The 21,769-nt window shown below is 42.6% G+C and overlaps 2 protein-coding genes across 2 annotated transcripts in view; one reads left to right on the top strand and one right to left on the bottom strand.

The window, feature by feature from the left end:
• The window catches only part of LOC139754224 (band 3 anion transport protein-like), a 475,361-nt gene that overhangs the window by 81,115 nt on the left and 372,477 nt on the right, over positions 1-21,769 (top strand). The gene's annotated exons all lie outside the window — the stretch shown is intronic.
• The window catches only part of LOC139754226 (uncharacterized), a 133,445-nt gene that overhangs the window by 87,723 nt on the left and 23,953 nt on the right, over positions 1-21,769 (bottom strand). Inside the window, exon 2 of the mRNA XM_071671526.1 lies at positions 855-1,833. Coding sequence (XP_071527627.1) covers positions 855-954 — 100 coding nt within the window. The 5' untranslated portion in view covers positions 955-1,833. The remainder of the gene's footprint in view (positions 1-854; positions 1,834-21,769) is intronic.

Raw genomic sequence — 21,769 nt, 5'->3', positions numbered from 1 at the left:
TGGTCTCCCAGGACAGCGACCATCTCTACCTACCCCTGACTTTATAACGGCGAGGGAACCCGAGCCAGCCCCTCGCTTAACATGTCAACAATCCACCTGACTTGTTAACGAACCCGGAAATAATTACTGCTCGAATCAGAGCTTGAAAGAGCGACCCCGCTGCTCATAACTTTGTATATGTGGTTGTAAATCAGTGTCCAAGTTGTTACGTACATTACTTGAGTCGTGGATACAAAGAGTTTTGTCAGTTTTTGGACAAAGTTTGTATGTACTCAACACAGTCGTAAGCTGTTACTCGTCATTGAAGCAGAATACAGAGTACAGATATACAGAATAACAACGTACATTATACTCTTACCAACCCATGATAGACTGAATTTTCATAAGTATAGCAAACAGTTAAGTTATATATATATATATATATATATATATATATATATATATATATATATATATATATATATATATAACCTTAACATATATTAAAATATTACCGTTACAGTATTTCGAAAAGAATTATGGAAGTCACTTGTAACTCAGAGCTTAGAAATTACATAAGTTATGGGTACAGAAAGGAGTTACCGAAGTAGCACATACATTGAGGTACTGACAGACGTAGAACATGCATTTGAAAGTTACATCACGTAGTTTTAGAACATTACTTGTCCCAGAACCAGCAGTTACGTAGTGAAAGAACTGATAATTTCATTGAGTTATATAGTGCATAGCCATGAGTTACAGCTGTGAATGTATCAAGAAGTTACCCCAAGGCATTGCGTACAGTCAAGAGCAACTTTTGTGAAAGGGAATTAGGATTTACTCGTAGAAGTAGACCCCTGGGAGGTAGTACTCACCGAAGTAGTACATGAGGCAGTACAAGAACCCTTCCTCTTCGCCTTCATCACTCTCGCGCCGCTGCCGGACGTACGGTCGACGGTATCCTCGCCCGCTCATCTTGCCACACTTGGAACTTCACTGCACTCACTTCTTTCTGTACCTTTTTTCCCTTTTATATACTACATTTGTTGCTCTGATTTGCACTCGTATTCTTGGTGACAAAGCTGGCAATTAATCGTGCGACATACATAAGGAACCAGCTTGCCTTAATTCATGGTTATTACACAGCTCGTCAACATGCATCTCGGCTTCTGTAATCCCTCACTGACTTGAACACACCGGACCTCAAGCTCCCCTAAATGGTTCATACTTCACTGAATTTTCGCTCCCGTATCGTGTGATATGTGTTGCTACCGATGCCGACGTAAGAGGGAGATCAGTGCTGTCGTAATTTATTTTAGACCTACGTACACGTACAGCGACCGGATATCTCCTGTGTACGTGGGAGTAAGTGAAGGCCTGTGGCCCGCGCGTCAACACCGTCCGACATTTTGAGCCGCTTGACCCGTTGTCTTCCGTATTATCACGACTGAGGAAGTGATTCGCCCAATCGGAACATCTCCCAAGCCACGGGAATTCTTCAGAAAGTCAACCGACCCATTTCTGCTCCTCAGAGATGCCTCGGCCACTTCAATCCTGCTGGGGTAAAGGGCAGAATCCTCGTCAACTTTTCATCACAGGACTTGGGGAAAATCCTCCGCAGTGCCCATCATTATGTGTAGGAGTCGCTGACGGAGGCGTCCAGCGTCTCTAGCCGTCAGTGCCGTCGACATTCAGGCCCTCGTCCTTATCATTTCGCGGTGCTTATCGCAGTGATCGGAGGCTCACTGATAAGAATATGACGGCAGAAGCCAGCGGTTTGTATGGAAGATTATCGAGAGGCGTCGCTTAACGTCAGATGTGGCGTGTGTTCTCCTTGCATAGCCTGCCACCAGCCTGGAAGATAAAACGAAGCAGTTGATAAACACAGAAAAACTTGTGTATCTAATGAGAAGATGGTGGAATGTTATTGTATGGGTATTATTGGTAGTTATAAGATTAGTCACGGTACGATTATAATTGGCGTAATTGGCATCATAATGTATTCTTATTGAGTGCATTAGTATCTCATTATTCATTGAATTGGAAAGTACGTTTATCTGTTTTGGATCTGATTGACACATAACATTAAACAGATTAGTAATATATTTCTCTCTCTCTCTCTCTCTCTCTCTCTCTCTCTCTCTCTCTCTCTCTCTCTCTCTCTCTCTCTCTCTCTCTCTCTCTCTCACTAGCCAGATGGACGCTGTCCCCCTTCTGTCCCTCTCAGTGAGTTTCTTCTTTTCCTCTTCCATAATGATGGACTTCACATTCTAGCGTCTGATTTATCGAAAGGCAGTTTTAGGACAAATACTTGACCTAAGTTGATTGTTCTGAGCAATTTGATTATTTTCAATATAGTCTTCGTCAATGTCGATTGTATTAAGGAATGCCATATTTAACGAAGATACACGAAGATGTTTTGTTCAGTATGTTGCGAATGTGTCATAGGAAGAACTGAGTGGTTGGTTCTTATTTGGTTTAAAGTATTGTTGGTTATTTATGGTTAGGGGGAACGCGCGGATATGCACTGGGGGCGTATGCAGAAGTGACTGTAATTATCATTCCAAGTTTTAATGGAAGGATGTAACTAATATTAAGTTACCGACCTACAAGTTGGCTGTGGTTAATATCGTGTTAGTAGGTCAAGCAAGACTTAAACCTTGGAGCTTAGTTCTGTAACATCTTGGTCATTTACTTAAATAACTGGCCATTGTGTAGGTATTAACAACGTTAGTACTTTAGTCCGAAAAGTAAAGACTTTAAACGACATCCAGTGTACGTCTCATACAAGGCAGAAACTTGGTGTACATATTCCAGCAGTGTATGGAAAGCCTGGTGACGGTCATGGGTTATTATTACAGTCTCGCCTGTTATATTAAGTTCATTATAACAACTCTGACGTAGCCCACAGGTTGAGAATCTGTATAATAGCTACGTTTGTTATCCTAACACCGTGCCTAATGTCCCGCATGTGTGGACGCAGTCGACCTTTCATTTCGTTCTACCACCGGACGCCTTCACGAATTTTTTAACACTCGCTGCGTCGTGTGTCCGTCAGCTTTAAGAGAAGCGTTCACTGCGGTGCGTCCGGAGACAAGAACGTTCTGTACGCTCCCGGTAATCCCCTCAGGGATAAGTTATATTAATCAAAACTTCTGAGGCCTGGAGTGCTTTCATCTGCAGTCAGGAGACATCTGACTCTTCTTCATTTTGCTTTTTGATGATATTGTTCCATCGGTCCCCACTCCCCTGTACTTTATGAACTGGATAATGATTAAAGTATCGTTTCGAATGGCGGGTCGGAATTACAAGCAAAGATTAGGACGCAGCTTCACTGTGGATGACTCTGGGTTTTATTTTTTTCACTTTTATTTGGTGATTTTTCGCGAGGGTTCTGATAATGTCCCAGTTCCATCAGAAGGGTTTTCAGTGACGCGACGGAGAAGTGGGATGAGTATTCGTCTTCCAAATACTGAGTGAAATGAAAGACTTCTGAAGGCTTTTAAAGTCCAAGAGGCTCGACCTCTTCGAATACATGGTTGAATACTTCGAAGGTTCGTATTGCTGCACAGACTTACGAACCTCGAAGCACACCAGCGAACTCTCGGGCGTTGAAGACTATACACCTATATTTATAGATATGAGGAATTGCTTCACATGCAGTACGTATGGCTGTCTGTATCTTTATTTCTTAAAGACTCTGGTCCAGTAGGAGTATGACTTCCAAACTCACGGAGGACGAAGAGAGAGTCTTTTTTAAGTCTCTCGTAATACCACATGTTTGCCCCAGGACTAGCAGATGGCGGGCAGTCACTGTGCCAAACGATAGCTCGCTCACTCATGCTCGTTGACGCACATAAATGGATTCACTCTAATCTCATATGGCATAACGAGCTTATGTATTGTGCTCGTAGCGTTGCTCCGTCACGGGGTGGGGTGGCGTGGCGGGGAAGGATCATTCCCGAGTTGTGGTATCCGAGACGATCACAGAACTTATGGTTGCAACGCATTGCGGAGGTTTCCTAGTCTGAGGGAAGACGTTGGGTTTGGTGATGATCCTTAAGGTGAGAGAGAGTGTGGGTGGGGGTGCGGCTCTCGCTGGCTCTGGCGGGAGCTGATGGTCGCTATATAACACGACGAACACCCACCCACACTCCCCCCTCAGTGCCTTCTCCCCTGCGTACATGATGTAGGCTTGGAGAGTCTTCGTCTTCTGTTAACGTACCTAAGCCGGAAAGGAATTTACCGGATCATATCACTTTACTGCGGGTTTGAGAATGGCGTTTTATCGTACCATCAGTGTTGGGGTTTTGTCTGCATAACTTTACGTCCTTGGCTTTCATAGCCCGGCGAGTTCTGGGTAAAAAAAAATTCTTGATGATCGTTACGGTGATTAATCTAGCTCGAAGGCTTCCTTTGTGCACACTTGTCAAGATTCACATGAAAATACCACATGTGTACAAGTGTCATGGTGTTCCTTTGAGCTGTAGGCTACATCTGCATGATTCACAGATCTGGTTTGAGGGAGGAACAGATGTTCTCCATTGATTATTCGTTGTTTTAAATATGCTCGTCACTGGAGAAGAACGTTTCATTATAGGCCGATTATGGTGAAAAACAATTCCTCAATGCTTTGTCATAAAGTTCTTTGCATTTCAGTTGCCTTTGATAAATCCATTTTCGCAAAATTATAGGAAGAACATTGGCATTACATGTTCTGTTCTGTTCTACAAGCCGAACAACAACAAAAAAAATCATTTGCAGTAGAACTGCTCATTCAAAAAGCTTAGAGAATTCCCTTTTTCATCGTGTTTTGGGAACAGCACTTGGCGTCGTCTGTTGCCAGACCCAGAAGTGCTCCTGTGTTTAACTCTTGTTTTTTAACAGTTGGGGAAGGGAAAGCCAAATGAAGCTGAGGAGTATAATGCGGTGCGCATAATGTATGAACTTCATCAATTTCTGAATGTCGCCCCGAAGCAGCAAAACATCTAAACCGTCAGGAGGAAAGAAAAAAAAGATATATATTTTTACCTCTTGGAACCACTGAGTCGAGAGATACCAACGGTTCATTTGGTGAGATTACTGACAGAAAGGAAAGATTTATACCCGTTTCGTGTCAGTCAGCTTTAAGGCAAAGCGTACTTCTAATTAATCCATTGAAATGGTAGAAAATAGAATTACTCACATAGTCCACCTCGTCTTCAGTATAAGTACAGGAACACTTGTTAATGTCTGGTGTCGTGTAGAGACACTTAAAAGTCGGCTCCGAGTAATTTATAAGTAAAAGACTTTTGTTCATAATTTGTTTTAAGTCTTGTACTGTATCTTGTACATAACCTTTAAGTGAAGAAAAATATAGCCAGGTCAGTAAAGCATTTCCACAGCAGTTTATTGTAGTTTTTTCAACACCATTTTTAGTGTCAAGAGTCTGTTGGTTGGTTGGGTTTTGAGTCCTTTGGCCTGCCGGAGTTACTGAGGCCGTCAGCTTCAGGTCATAAACAGGGTGGTTCTAAGGCCATCCATGCACTCTGCCTGCGTAAATCAACCCTCAAGATAGAAAAGTCAGCGAGGCCAATCTGGTAGACTGTCTGAGGTCGCAGAGCCAGTCCCCCCTGTGCCATATACACACACCTCGTTCAAGGCAGTCTTAAATTGTTGTTCTTCAGCCCCGCGAAACATTTGCACTCTAAGTGGCCCCCTTATGGCTTTCGGAGCTGTTGGAATAGCCATGAAAATAAGTGAAGAGGTTTTCCTCCCGGTAAGTTTACCAGATGTTTCCCTTCGTCTTTGGCAGTTCCGATTGTTCTTGCAGCGTACGAGGTTTTTGATTGAGAACTCGTGGTAGATGCTTGGCAGACACATACCGTGATGGTGTGGATTTTTGACGCTCTGAATACCCTAAAAGAGGGACGCCACCTGTTGAAAAGCATCGAAAGCCTTCAGAATGAGATAAGGGAATTCTATTCTTGTTTGAATAGTTTCTCAAGAAGATCAAGATATCTTTCCTGCTTGTTAAAAGGATTGAGTGATTTTTGAATGGTTGAGGGAGTCTTCATATTATTGTTTAAAAAGTTCTCTTCAGTAAATTCAAGATGATGATTAACGCCCTTGGTCATATTTATTTCTTTCGTCCACTAAGTCTCCTTTTTGTAGTGGCATACACTGAGTGCACGTAAACTATTGGGATTAACGCTACTTGATGGCCAAGCCATTGAGCAAAAACTTTGTACTGGAAGAAACAACTTAGCGTTAGGTCCATAATGTTCGGCTGACAACGCATTTGATTCTCTTTACTTCGAGTCGCGTATCCCTCTCCCCCTGAGGTAAGTGAACGATCGAAATGTATTGAAAGATTCAGGAATCGTCCCTGATCAAATATGCGATCAAACTCTCGTGCATTGTGAAGTCAATGCGATTTCACACTGTAAAAAAAATTACCCTCAGGATTTCTCAATTAAACAACGATAATATGTTAATAATGACCACTAATTTCACTATATTGGTATCATGCTATCGTAGAGAATACAAATCGCTAGATATATATCTCGGAAGGCCAATAAGGAAGTGATTCACCCGGTAAGAAATACACCTCCGTGTCGCCCTTTGCAAATCGAAGCTTCGTACCCGCAAATTTGTGAGATTGGAATACTTATGAAACAGATTCCAGACAGTTCTTTGAACTCAGGAGGATATCCGAGATCACTTGACACGCCAGTTGACCATTAGCAGTGACTTAATTCTCAAATTAATGTAAGAAACACACACACACACACACACACACACACACACACACACACACACGTCCTCATAAATACACCTGTACACTCACAGTACCCACACCCGACCTGGGGCCAGTAATGAGATACAGAAAACGGGGTGTCGTTCACGGTTACCCATGCCAGATAAGGACCTGTCGAATACATATATATATATATTTTTTTTTTCAACACAAAACTGTGTCAAAATATTGGGAGGAGAAACATCTAAAAGGCCGAGATAACTGATCCATGTGGCAGCCAGTGTCAGGTGCTATGAGAGATTCAATTAAGATAGCGTTAGGCCTTAGGTGGTGGTGGTGGTGGTTGGGTGGTGGTGGTCAGGTGTTTATTGTTGGCTGGAGTTCCTCAAATACCTGCTCTTTCCCTAGTTTTGTTCTGTGCGAGGTGACGCCTTTGTATGCATATATATGTATACGTGCGAGGTTTTATGCCTTTGTGTACATATATATGTATACGTGCGAGGTTATGCCTTTGTGTACATATATATGTATACGTGCGAGGTTATGCCTTTGTGTACATATATATGTATACGTATGCGTTTGCCTGTGTAATTACCAAGTTCTCTCATCGATCTTCACCACCGCTCAACGGCGTGGTGATCGTGTTTTTGGAACGGCGTGGTGATCGTGTTTTTGGAACGGCGTGGTGATCGTGTTTTTGGAACGGCGTGGTGATCGTGTTTTTGGAACGGCGTGGTGATCGTGTTTTTGGGGTGAGGCTGGAGAACCGAGCATTGCTCTAAGGGTCGTAGCAACAACCACATCGAGTCATCTGTTGCACGTCCGTTGGGCCATAGTTTCGCCCGGCCGATATACCAGAACGTGTTTGCAGGGTCTGACTTTGACAGCACTTTATTAGCGCTGCGTAATGAAATAATTCATGGAAACCGAATGGATTTTTTTTTTTTTCCCCCATTAATTATTATCCGCCAGTACAGAGTGGAACACGCTCTCTCTCTCTCTCTCTCTCTCTCTCTCTCTCTCTCTCTCTCTCTCTCTCTCTCTCTCTCTCTCTCTCTCTCTCTCTCTCTCTCTCTGCGCGTGCGTATGTATATGTGCTGCCCTCCCCCCCCCTTTCTACATATAGTCAGTGTTATATGTGACTCTGCCTGCGCAGTTCATGTGTGTGCTTAGCGGTGTTGAAAACGCTTATGAATAGCATTAGATGAAATTCGTATATCTGCGCAGGTCACACGATGGTTATGGAAGAGCGTGTCCAGAGTAGTCTTCATAACCTTCAAGATGATGTATTATGTAACCAAAGTTTAAAAAAAAAACGCGCCTCATAGTGTCGTAATATACTCTCCTATTAAAACGCTCATGAGCGCGTTTTTTCCCCTGATAGGGTGTCGTTCATAGGGTCATTTTTCTTCAAGGCAGTGTATATCAATGTATATATTAATATGTATATGATGTCAAAAAGCTGTCACCTAAATTTAGATGGGGGGAAAAAAGGGGGTGTAGATGATATCTGAATACGGACTTAAGCAATGAGAAAAAGTGAACTATTTTATTTGAAATGAAGCTCTGGATATATATATATATATATATATATATATATATATATATATATATATATATATATATATATATATATATATACCTAAATCATTAACAATTTCGCCGTTCGCTGTTTTTGAAGGCATTAAGAAGAATTTGAGTCGAACATTAGGTATGACGTAGTTCGATAATGATACGAATTATATTCCGGTATTATACGAATTATATCATTAGACATATACGTGCCATTGGTAGCCGGTAAGCTAATTGATTCTTATAAATCATTCAGGCCATCAAGTGATGAATCTAACAGGAAAAGATGGGAAGTAAATACCTTGATTACGCGGGTTTTTTCCGAGTTTGTCTGTATTTAAGGAAATGCCACATGTAAAAAAAAAAAACATAGAAAGATATCACAATAGATGAGACAGAAAAAAGGAGAAGAATCATGGAAACTCACAAATTTGGAGTGGGACGAATTGAAAAACGATATATCATATCGGAACAGTTTATGAAATAAAACTATTACACTTCGTTATATACCAATCCCGTTTTCATAAAGTTTAACGTGGAACGTTCAAACAGGGTGGAAATAGCAGAATTAAAAGCTCTGTAATCCTATTCATTGGGAATATTATCCCTACATGAAAGTCCTCTCAGTTACATATATATATATGTGTATATATATGGATCTGGAGAAGGCATATGATAGAGTTGATAGAGATGCTCTGTGGAAGGTATTAAGAATATATGGTGTGGGAGGCAAGTTGTTAGAAGCAGTGAAAAGTTTTTATCGAGGATGTAAGGCATGTGTACGTGTAGGAAGAGAGGAAAGTGATTGGTTCTCAGTGAATGTAGGTTTGCGGCAGGGGTGTGTGATGTCTCCATGGTTGTTTAATTTGTTTATGGATGGGGTTGTTAGGGAGGTAAATGCAAGAGTCCTGGAAAGAGGGGCAAGTATGAAGTCTGTTGGGGATGAGAGAGCTTGGGAAGTGAGTCAGTTGTTGTTCGCTGATGATACAGCGCTGGTGGCTGATTCATGTGAGAAACTGCAGAAGCTGGTGACTGAGTTTGGTAAAGTGTGTGGAAGAAGAAAGTTAAGAGTAAATGTGAATAAGAGCAAGGTTATTAGGTACAGTAGGGGTGAGGGTCAAGTTAATTGGGAGGTGAGTTTGAATGGAGAAAAACTGGAGGAAGTGAAGTGTTTTAGATATCTGGGAGTGGATCTGTCAGTGGATGGAACCATGGAAGCGGAAGTGGATCATAGGGTGGGGGAGGGGGCGAAAATTTTGGGAGCCTTGAAAAATGTGTGGAAGTCGAGAACATTATCTCGGAAAGCAAAAATGGGTATGTTTGAAGGAATAGTGGTTCCAACAATGTTGTATGGTTGCGAGGCGTGGGCTATGGATAGAGATGTGCACAGGAGGATGGATGTGCTGGAAATGAGATGTTTGAGGAAAATGTGTGGTGTGAGGTGGTTTGATCGAGTAAGTAACGTAAGGGTAAGAGAGATGTGTGGAAATAAAAAGAGCGTGGTTGAGAGAGCAGAAGAGGGTGTTTTGAAATGGTTTGGGCACATGGAGAGAATGAGTGAGGAAAGATTGACCAAGAGGATATATGTGTCGGAGGTGGAGGGAACGAGGAGAAGAGGGAGACCAAATTGGAGGTGGAAAGATGGAGTGAAAAAGATTTTGTGTGATCGGGGCCTGAACATGCAGGAGGGTGAAAGGAGGGCAAGGAATAGAGTGAATTGGATCGATGTGGTATACCGGGGTTGACGTGCTGTCAGTGGATTGAATCAAGGCATGTGAAGCGTCTGGGGTAAACCATGGAAAGCTGTGTAGGTATGTATATTTGCGTGTGTGGACGTGTGTATGTACATGTGTATGGGGGGGGGGGTTGGGCCATTTCTTTCGTCTGTTTCCTTGCGCTACCTCGCAAACGCGGGAGACAGCGACAAAGTATAAAAAAAAAAAAAAAAAAAAAAATATATATATATATATATATATATATATATATATATATATATATATATATATATATATATTTTTTTTTTTTTTAATTTTCCCAAAAGAAGGAACAGAGAATTGGGCCAGGTGAGGGTATTCCCTCAAGGCCCAGTCCTCTGTTCTTAACGCTACCTCGCTAATGCGGGAAATGGCGAATAGTTTGAAAGAAAGAAAAAGATATATATATATATATATATATATATATATATATATATATATATATATATATATATCACAATAGATTAGACAGAAAAAAGGAGAAGAATCATGGAAACTCATAAATATATATATATATATATATATACTGCTCTCTCCACCATTTAAAGATAGCGTCAAGCATCGACATTCGCCCTCGTTGTCATTCTTCATCACGTAAAAGGATTTATGTAAAATCTGACGTCGTTTTCGTAGCTGACGACGCTTCCTGGCTTCGTCGCTAAAGCCTTCCTGTCTGACTGACCTTCAGCGTATTGACATGTACCTCGCCCTCGCTTTTATAGCCACTGGCTGAATACCCATGTCGACTTTATATATATATATATATATATATATATATATATATATATATATATATATATATATATATATATATGTATATATGAAAGTGGGCTTGTCCCTGTTACGTACACGAGTACATTCATCTGAAATTAAGAGAGAAATAGTTATACATACCGGAAATTTAAAGACGAGCTTAAACCTGGAGAATATATATATATATATATATATATATATATATATATATATATATATATATATATATATATATATATATATATACACACACACGCATGTGTGTGTGTGTGTGTGTGTGTGTGTGTGCGCGCGACCCTGATTAAAGTAACCATCCAAGAACTCTGTAAAGAACTAGGCAGCTTATCATTGTTTGACAAGGCATTTATGAAAGGGAATTTTGCTGCACACACACACACACACACACACGTTACATCACAGGCCAGGGTCTGGGAGCTCCAGCATTGCTAAGGATATTCGACCACACCTTCAGAACACCGTCCACTCCAAACACTGCCGAAGGGTAAAGGTATAACGAAAGACCTTCAGGTCACACTCGCTGATCCGAGGAGCTTAGAATCCCATTTTCTGTAAGAGAAAATGGAATTTGATGATCAAGGGGGGCTTTTTTTTTTCTAGCAAGGTGTTCGACGCGGGTCAGATGCTGTACGACATTAAGTCTCTGAGGAAAAGATGAGATTGTGAATCTTAGCGAGGTACGTAAAGTAACGAGGACTTAAAACTTTTGAACGGGAGTTGCGGATTATCTTTGAGCAGAAAACTTTAAAAAAAAAAACTTTATACGATAAAGTATTTATTATTATTATTATTATTGTTATTATTATCATTATTATCATTATAATTATTATTGTTATTATTATTATCATAAGTCAGCATTGCGAAGCGACCCAACAATTTTGGGTCAAATTTCGCGTGTTGATGCATCTCAGTGGTGCATTGCTCACGCAGCATTGTAAAAAAAAAAAAAGAACGATCCAAAATTACCCTCAAATTGCCCATATTATGTCTGTTTTTCGTTGTGTCGGTATTATTTTTTTCCGTCCCTGGACGTTGATCAATGAGGTTAACGAGGTCATGGCAGTTGTGTGGTTATCAGGTTCATCCCAGGAAAAAAAAAAACACGAAAAAACAGGTATTTGAAAAGTTAAGATTGATGTCGACGTCATACGTCTGCATGCAAATGTGAAATTGTGAGGCTGCTGCCTCCTCCTCATTTTTTACAGACCCTTCGCTGCCACAGCAGATGATATTCCGTGTATCTGATCATGAATACATTAGAGAAATAAGTTCTGAGACGGCAGTGAGAGCGTGCGTCGTCTGAGGGAAGTGGTCACGATTTTTTTTTTCGTATGGTGATCACGACATTGACGTTGACGATCCCCGAAACACAACGGTGGGTGGGACGGTTTGAGTACGACTGTTCAGTCCTTGAACACGACGGGACGAGGCTTGAACACAGCACTACGGTCTTTGAACACGACGGGGCGACGTTTGAGTACGACAGTTCGATCCTTGAACACGACGGGTATTACGGTTCGATCTTTGAACACGACGAGACGAGGTTTGAACACACCACTACGGTCTTTGAACACGAAAGTAAGACGTTTGAGCACGACGGTTCGGTCCTTGAACACGACGGTGCGACATTTGAGCACGACCGACGGTGTGGTCTTCGAACGCGACGACCCAGCCTACGACCTTTACGAGTTTGATGATGATAATATAACCTATGACCTGACCTCGGAGGGTCACGTGGGCTAGAGACCACTGCTCACTCGAGGTGGTGGCTGCTGCTGGAATATTCTGGCTAAAGCGAGAGAAAGTTTGAACCGTGAGTACAGTAAGATACACGAGGGTGCGGATGAGGCACACACACACACACACACACACACACACACACACACACACACACACGGTCATAAATCTGGGATGGAGGGAGGATGTGGGGATGTCGTGATGCAGGAGCTACAGTCAGTGGGGCTGAGTGAAGAAGAAGTCCGCTACGAAAGGTTTGCTCTGTATATTATGCTGTTGTGGTGGGGGAGGAAGAAGGAGGAGGAGGAGGAGGGGACACGCCATTCCTCCCATGTGTTGTTTATTTGGTGTGGAGGTGTTACCGGACTCCGCCTGCTGCTCGAGGTTACGCCCCCGAGTGAAGGAGGGAGGAGGGTCATCTTTGGCGATGCAGTAGCATTCGCGAGTACAGACAGCATCGAGAAATAGAACTTTTCACTCCAAAGGAGTCTACGTCTTCCTGCTGCTGGAAGTAACGCAGAATTTAGAAAGAGGGCTTTCACATAAATTGGCCCTTGGGTAATTATGAATAGAATTCCATTACACAGGTTTTGCGAATATTTACACACCAGCACATGCAGTATTATGTAATATAGTAATACTCATGCACTATACCCTTCACCGGTATATGAGTAGGTCGATATATATATATATATATATATATATATATATATATATATATATATATATATATATATATATGTATGTATGTATATATCAGACGTACCCAGTGATAATCTCAATAAACACACTTGTGGTCCTGCATTTACACACGGAGTTACCATCGGATGAGTTCAACACGGGAACGTACGTTGGAGGCGTTTGAATTCGGACACTGGTAAGTTCACTTTGCCTGCAGTGTATAGCACAGATCAAGTGAACCCTACATCATTATTCTGACGATAATTTTTGAATTCCTACTAGATTAAGTATCGTTTTTAGAAATGGTTGAGGATTGTGAAAAATTGAATCATCGTACCGCATTGGGTATGGTCCATCCATAATGTTTACGGTCGACTCGTCTCTTTATATTATAGTTGGGAGGAAGGAATTTATAGGAAATCGCTGGCGATGAAGTTATCGTGATTTTTGTGGGCATGAATAATGTGCTTTACTGTGGTACGTGGGCGTGACTGGGAGCGGGGATTTGGGATGGGTGTGGGATGGGGGATGGAGGAAGGGGAGGGTGTCGTCTGCGGAGGCGCGGCCAGAATTTCAAATCTTGACGGCCGTTGTGGTCAAACTCGGGGGGGGGGGGGGGGAGAGGAAGGGGAGAGGGAGAATTTTTCGCGCGAGTGAGCGGTATTTTAAATCGTCGGAGATGGACTAGAAAAATGCCGTCGCCTTATTTGCGAGACGCCCTGAATGTTAAAGTAATGATTTGTGTATATAATGGTACTGCCGTTGTTGATGTTTTGATCCGACGCAAGCCGGAGTATATTTTCCCGGGGTTCGATAGGTGGCGGTACGGACGGATGGAGAACGTGCGCGACCTTTGCCGATTTCTTGTGTTCGGTGATCCGTGTTCGGGATTCACGGACGTGGCCTGATCTCCTCTTATTTCCCGTGGAAACAGCGGTTCCGTTTTCGGCCGAGTTTTACGGGGTGGCTCGATAGATAACACCTGAGCCTGCTGATCATAGTGTAAATTCCCGAGGTCTGGCATGTAAGAAGACTTTGAAAATACCGTAGGTGCATCGTATGTCCTTTTCGCTTTTCCTCCTCAGCCTTCCAGACGAGTGTAAAGTTGACCTGCCAGGACACACACATGTTCAAGCAGCTGCTTAAGAGCATGGCCCTTGCCAGCACCTGTTCAAGAGTATACGCTCGCCCTAGTCAGCACCTGTTCATGATCGTGCTAGCCTCTTTGTCACCACCTGTTCCGTACTGCCAGGAGGTTGCTGAAGACCTAACAAGTTAGGACACACATGTGTGAGGTAACTACACTCGAGGAAAGGAACACCTGAGGTAACGCACTCGAGGAAGGAACGCTTGAGGTAACACTCGAGGAAGGAACACCTGAGGTAACGCTCTCGAGGAAGGAACGCTTGAGGTAACACTCGAGGAAAGGAACACCTGAGGTAACACTCTCGAGGAAGGAACGCTTGAGGTAACACTCGAAGAACACTCGAGGAAGGAACTCTTGAGGTAACACACGAGGAAGGAACACCCGAGGTAATACTCAAAGAAGGAACACTTGAGATAACACTCGAGGAAGGAGCACTTGAGGTTGAAGAGGACTGTAATTGCCACTGGGGTTAATGGCGTAGTTGATTGGTTGTTTTAAGTAGTTCTGATCCATTCGTTTTCAGCCGGTCATATGTGTGTGGTTGTTCTTGGCTGTGACTGACAATTAAACTTGATTTCCCTCGGTTTTGGGGATGAGTGGTATCATTTGGCCCCCTTGTTGCTATTTGTAAGACATTTTTTTTCTAATGAAACGATTAATTACTTGATTCGTTATTGATGTTGAGGTCTGTTGAGTTAATTGCATTTCGTTAAAAGTTTTATCGAGTTTTGTTGTCACAAAAATAAAGTATATTTTTTTATTATATAAATGCAAATACATTTAGAAGTATGTTATTTATCATTTTGTAGTTTGAAAGGTTGTAAGAATAGAGCACAGCGAATAAATTTACCATCACGATGATTACTGATGGAGAAAAAATTAATTACAGGTTTTCATGAAAGCAAATTGGACTGGTCTATTGTGTGAAGGACTTCGATCATAGATACGTTTAATGGGTCACTGACCTGATGACACACACACACACACACACACACACACACACACACACACACACACACACACACACACCTGGCTTAGGCTGGGGTGTTCTTTATGTAGGCACATATACGAGTACAGATATAGTACACATATATACAAGGTTAAGAGACGGGGCAACACAAGTGTAAAACTCTCTCCCCGCAACACATAAATAGTAATTACACGTATGTACTCTCAGGAAAGATAACGTACAGACAGAATGATGTACTAAATGATATAGCCACAAATTATTTCTTTTTATTGATAAGTGAAGGCAATAGGACAACCACAAACATTCTGTCATGTAGAAACGTTTGTCATGTGGCCATAGAAACGTTTGTCATGTGGACGTAGAAACGTTTGTCATGTGGACGTGGAAACGTTTGTCATGTGGACGTGGAAACGTTTGTCATGTGGACGTAGAAACGTTTGTCATGCGGACGTAGAAACTTTTGTCACGTGGACTTAGATACGTTTATCATGTGGACGTAGAAACGTTTGTCATGTGGACGTGGATACGTTTGTCATGTGGACGTAGAAGCTTTTGTCATGAGGATGTAGAAACGTTCCTGACAGCTATGAAGCTTCATGGCAATTATCTCTGTATTGCAATACAGATTCTCCTGCAGAAGTGTATTTTAGTACACTATATTAGACTGTGGTTAAAAATCATCCTCTGAAATCTACTTTTTATGAGTGATAGAACTTTTTTTCTTTTCATCATCCGCCTACAGTAGGAGACGGTCTGTGTATGTTGTCATTTTAAGGAGTTTTGGAATGGCGTTAACGAAGCGAGGGACAGGATCGTGTCGACGAAATCACCGCCAGACTTGAAGTGAAATCGCCTTGCAACTTGAGGAGGCGCCGTTTAGTGCCACTTCCCCCAGGGGTCGCAGTGTGGGGGAGTCATGACGGTGGCAGTGGCGGTGGGGAGGGAGTGGCTGAGGCGTGGGAGGAGTCTCGAGCCGGGCTCCCTGCCTGCTGGGGGGAGATGAGGAGGTTATTGGGCTGGGTGCTAGGAGAGGGGTCGATGACCGGAGGTATGACAGCTGGGGAGATGAGAGCGTACGACACGGTGTTGGGGAGGTTCATTCTTCGGGGAGCTTAGGAGCCAGGGTGCTTGGAGATGGGGAGCGTGGGTTCTGGGCTGGGGAGATGATGTGTAACTGGGGCGCAAGAAAACGGCGATTGACAGATGAGAAACGCGAGAATAGAATGAGCCAAAATGAAATGAAAAAAAAAATGCCCATATTCCAAAACGGGAAAGAGAATTATGGCATAAAGAAAAATGGGAGTGGAGGCGGGGTGTGAAAGGAGGCAGGAAAATGGGACGGAAGAAGTGAAGGAAGTAAAGAAATCGTGAACAGGGGAGGGTTTTTTTAAGAGGATCATAACGAAGAAAAAACACTAAGAGGATAAACATGAGACTGCTGAGACCTGAGCGAAGGGAATTTAGAATAAGAAAATCGAGAATGATATACGAGGGAGCGAGTGAAATGAGAATGAATACAGACACAAGGACGAGAAAGGGAAAGAGGGAATATGGAAGAGTAAGCGATCAGCGGGGGCGGTCAAGCGAATGAGGGAAATAGTAAGTTAGGAGATGATACGGAAGAGGAATGAGGATATAGGAGAGGAAGGTGAATGGGACAGACCTGTGTGATATAGGATTATATATGTATATTATCACATGTTTTTTTTCAAGCGGTGCCATTGTTACCACGCTGGCAGAGAGGGGCCCTTAAGGATTTTAAACCCAATAGATTTAAAACATATATATATATATATATATATATATATATATATATATATATATATATATATATATATATATATATATACATATTCGTATCCTACAGCTCGTGTGGATGGGTACATGAAGCGACCATGTAAACTTGACCGTCATCCAATTATCATTACCTCTAAGACCACGGTAACTGGATAGTTGTTTGGGGACGTATGTATACCATCATCATCATATTTTCTATGCTCGTAAACACAGCGACATGGATCGGGTCTTTACAGACTAATGACGTGTCGCCCTCGACAAAATTGGTGCCTCGTCCACTTCCCCCGGCGCCCCTGTTGGCCCCTCCCGCCTCCCAGTCACCGCTTCCCAGCCAACGTGGTAAGATGTCCTCTACCTTCCTCCCTTCCTCCCTTAAGAAGACATCCTCTCCCTCTCTCCCTCCTTCCTTAAGAAGACGTCCTCTCCCTCTCTCCCTCCCTCCCTTAAGAAGACGTCCTCTCCCTCTCTCCCTCCCTCTTTTAAGAAGACGTCCTCTCCCTCCCTCCCTCCCCCCCTCCCTTCCTGAAGAAGACGTCCTCTCCCTCCCTCCCTTAAGAAGACGTCCTCTCCCTCTCTCCCTCCAGAAGACGTCCTCTCCCTCCCTCCCTTTAGAAGACGTCCTCTCCCTCCCTCCCTCAGCCAAGGTATATACCTCGTAAGCCACGACAAAATATGCAAATGACCCAAATTCCCCTCTGAAAAATAAGACGTATAGACAAGACAAGTAGAGAGCAGCGCAGGGGAGGAGTCTTTCTAAAGAATCCTAGAAGTGGAATTCTCGTCTCTCGCTCTTGTGTCTCGGAGATTTACATGACGTAACTTGTACGACGTGGTCGGACGAAATTCGGAATTCGGTGTTCGTGAATGATCAGGAAATTCGATCGGTTTTCAGTCGAGATAAAACAGAATCTCTGCGTCTGTCTTGTGTATGTTCTCTCTCTCTCTCTCTCTCTCTCTCTCTCTCTCTCTCTCTCTCTCTCTCTCTCTCTCTCTCTCTCTCTCTCTCTCTCTCTCTTTTCTGTATGTATGAACGCCTACACACACACACACACACACACACACACACACACGCACTGAAACCTTAAACTGCTACAATTACATTATTTTTTTTCTTGCTCCAGCGCGTGCAAAAATGTCAACAACGAAACGTGGAGTACCCTTCACACACACACACACACACACACACACACACACACACACCCGTGTCCATCATGGAAAGGCAATCACCAATATCCCTCATGCAAACACAAACACATAAATCCCTATGGCACTGTATTGTTTTCTGTATCACGATGGTTTTACGCGTCCACGTATGAACGTGTCCTCATGGGTGAGGGGCGGCACTTGTTTGTTTGTTTATGTGTGTGTGTGTGTGTGTGTGTGTGTGTGTGTGTGTGTGTACAGAAGCGTTTATATTTGTGTTTGTTTTTTTGGGGACTTCGTTTTTGTCTGAGTAAATACCAAGCATGATTTTTGCTTCCATAGACATTCGAGCACACGTAAAACAGCTTTGGACGTGACGTAAACAAGGACATGATACTTACAACAATCTGACCTCCTAAGGGTAGTTAAGGGTTGGCTGGTTGTTTGGGTGTTTAGGTCTAGGAACACTGGGGGAGGCAGGCAAGGTTCACGAAGGCAGCGAAGAAGAGGCCCTAGAGGGGATGGGACATTAGGAATCTTAAGGTGTCGTAAGGGAGAAAGCTGCGTAGGGCATGACCGGATAGCATTAGGTGACAGACACAGTGAGAATTTTATGAGGTTCTCGACGCATACCTGACCCGAGTTGGAATGATTCGAGCTCAGCCATTTTCAACAGACGGAGGTGCGCGAAGGAAACCTCTAAAAGCTTGTTGAGTAAAGGGAACGTCCTCCATTTTCCTGCCCATACACTGTGTATTTGGAACTGTAATCGGTTCAGAGTAATTTCCACTTTTTCTTTTCACTGACAGTCTGGGAATACTTTTGAATCCTGTTTGGAATTTTGATACTTATAGAAGTTTGGAGTGTTTGAAGTAAGCGTTCAGGCAGTCCCCCCGACTGTGTAATGTCAACTTGGTTTAATCTTTTAATGGATAACGCGTCACGTGAGATTAGAGTGAGGTGGGATGACTTAGGAAGAACGGCTGAACCATTGTGGAACAGAAGAGGTGTGGATATTGTTTCCCTGTTTAGATATATGTAAAACCCGTGTTGCTGGGGAAAGTCGCCTTTGGCGAAGGTGTGTATCATTAGGAGTAAAGGCTCGCCAAAGAACTTATAAGACCAATGGAATCTGATTTTCCTGCCAACGAAAGTAGTGCAGCCATGGTGTGCGTGTGTGTGTGTGTGTGTGTGTGTGTGTCTGTGTGTGTGTGTGTGTGTGTTTATAAGCTAAAATATATCCTGAAAAGCCATAAAAATGTTTGAAATGCAAGTGCACCCTATTATTCACGCTGAAAACAGATGCTGAGTGTCGAATGTGATTTATGATGGGCGACTGTACCAATGGAAACAACCTTTTTAAGAACATTTTGAGACAAGCGAGATTCATGAGTGCTGAATATTTTCCTCGTGTTCAGGTCGTCCAGGTTTAAACATTTTAATCGTAAGATTTTTTTTTTTTTTGAGAATGTGTGAGATTAATTGAGACGTGATATTTACGATGATTCGCTTCCAAGGCTGAAGGTAGGAGACTATGAGGCTGTTTGTGTAAGAGAGGTTGAAAGGCCGATAGTTCAGCGTGCAGGAAATATCGCTTTATGAGGCAATGTTAATTAAGAAATGAGGAGAGTTCGATAAGATTCGTTATGAGTCGTCGTTTGGTAGGGGAGGTAGGTAACAGTTAATGATGTGTTCCTTTGGAGAGAGCGAACACTCCGTCGCCAGGTCTGGAGGTCAGAACATGTGAGGCTATTTCTCCGACAGTAATGTGATGGTTGAATGATGAAGTTAGGATAAAAGAACACGCGCAGAATCATCCGTTCAGGACGGCGCGAAGGATGTGTTCTGCTACAAGTGTGTTAGGGAAGAACATGACTCACGTGAGGCTCTCTGCCTCTTATCGGGGCGCTCGTAGCTGAGTGTGGAGCAGCGGGCGACTTAAATAGACCGTCTCTGCAAGAGCTTACGAGGCATTGGTCGTCAAAGGAGAGAGGAAAAACCATGCGATGGCCTGTTATACAACTGCTATTTATACTTGTCAAATTTATCTTCGATATTCTAGTAAGACAAGTGTATGTTGTAGCGTCGATGGCCTACCGCCGAAATCCCCCCTTCCGTAGATAATTTACATTCATACACTTTAGTCTCATGTACTGAATAACATACACAGAATTTCAAATATTTGCTCAAAATTAGTGCTGTTTGTACAACCATATGCGCTGGATTTATGGGTAGTGTTATGTGTAACAAGTAGAGTGTACGAGGCGAGCGGCAATACAAATATTTGATTGTTGGCTCGCCCAGGTTTCCAGAGGCACTAAGCTCCTTACCTACACGCGAGGACGACCAAATACCTCACCAGGGATTCGGAATATCAAAGTACACGTTGAGGTCTCATGGTGTCGAACGTCTTTCTTGAACCTCGCTCCGCGAAGCTTCGCAGCGAGGTTTCGAAGCATCAGACCCCTGCGTCAACCGGGACAATAAAAAGCACTGGTCGCCAAGACTTCTCTGGGTGTCAAACGCTTCACCATAGCCCATCATTTTAAGTCTCTTGAGTATGTTTGTGTGTCTGTTTTCTGTATATATCTGTGTAAGTGTTTGTTATGGGTGAATTTGTGTGTGTGTGTGTGTGTGTGTGTGTGTGTGTGTGTGTGTGTGTGTGTTTGTACTTGTTTATGTTTATAAACTTTCTGTGCATTTATTCACATCTTATATACAAACAGTTTTCTTCCTTTAGCGTTTGATTATTAATATTTCTAAACTGATGTGTTATGTCCCCACCATTTGCTTGCCTCAGACACAGGTGAAACCAGGTCGGATGTCAGGTAACAAGTGCTGAACGACATCGTACAAAGGAATGGCTTCCCACAGAACGGAGAAAACGCACATATTTTACGGCGTTATCGAGCGGTGTTTTGCATAGAAATAAGGTCGGGAATACCGTAAAATGTCGTTATTACTACGTTTATATGTTGTTTGCAGAGTGTCCGCGGCCGTTTTCACTTCGTAAACGAAACAATGACCTTCAGTTGAAGAAATATATGGTCGGTCGTCATCGCTACTGAACACTGGAGGAAAAATGCTGTGAAATTGCCAGCATTGAAAGCGTTACACACACACACACACACACACACACACATATATATATATATATATATATATATATATATATATATATATATATATATATATATATATATATGTATATATATACAGATAGATAGATGTATATTTTGTATGTACGTGTGTATGTATGATGCGGTAAACACAGTTTTGTGTATGGAAATCCACTTTCAGCAAAGACGGAGATGTGTTAGCCAGAACATCAAGGTGTCTGTGATTCCAAACAATATCAACAAAGTTTTGAGTGTAATCGTAAAACAGGGCGCCTTCATTCTGTCACTTCCCCAGCTCAGTGCGTCGTTGTAAGATCTCGGGTTCGCTCTGTCTGGACATGTACGTTTTTTGATCTTGAC

This window comes from Panulirus ornatus, chromosome 16, assembly GCF_036320965.1.
Source record: "Panulirus ornatus isolate Po-2019 chromosome 16, ASM3632096v1, whole genome shotgun sequence".
Classification (NCBI taxonomy): domain Eukaryota; kingdom Metazoa; phylum Arthropoda; class Malacostraca; order Decapoda; family Palinuridae; genus Panulirus; species Panulirus ornatus.
Note: the sequence above shows the minus strand (reverse complement) of the source record. Positions and strands in the feature narration are given on the sequence as shown.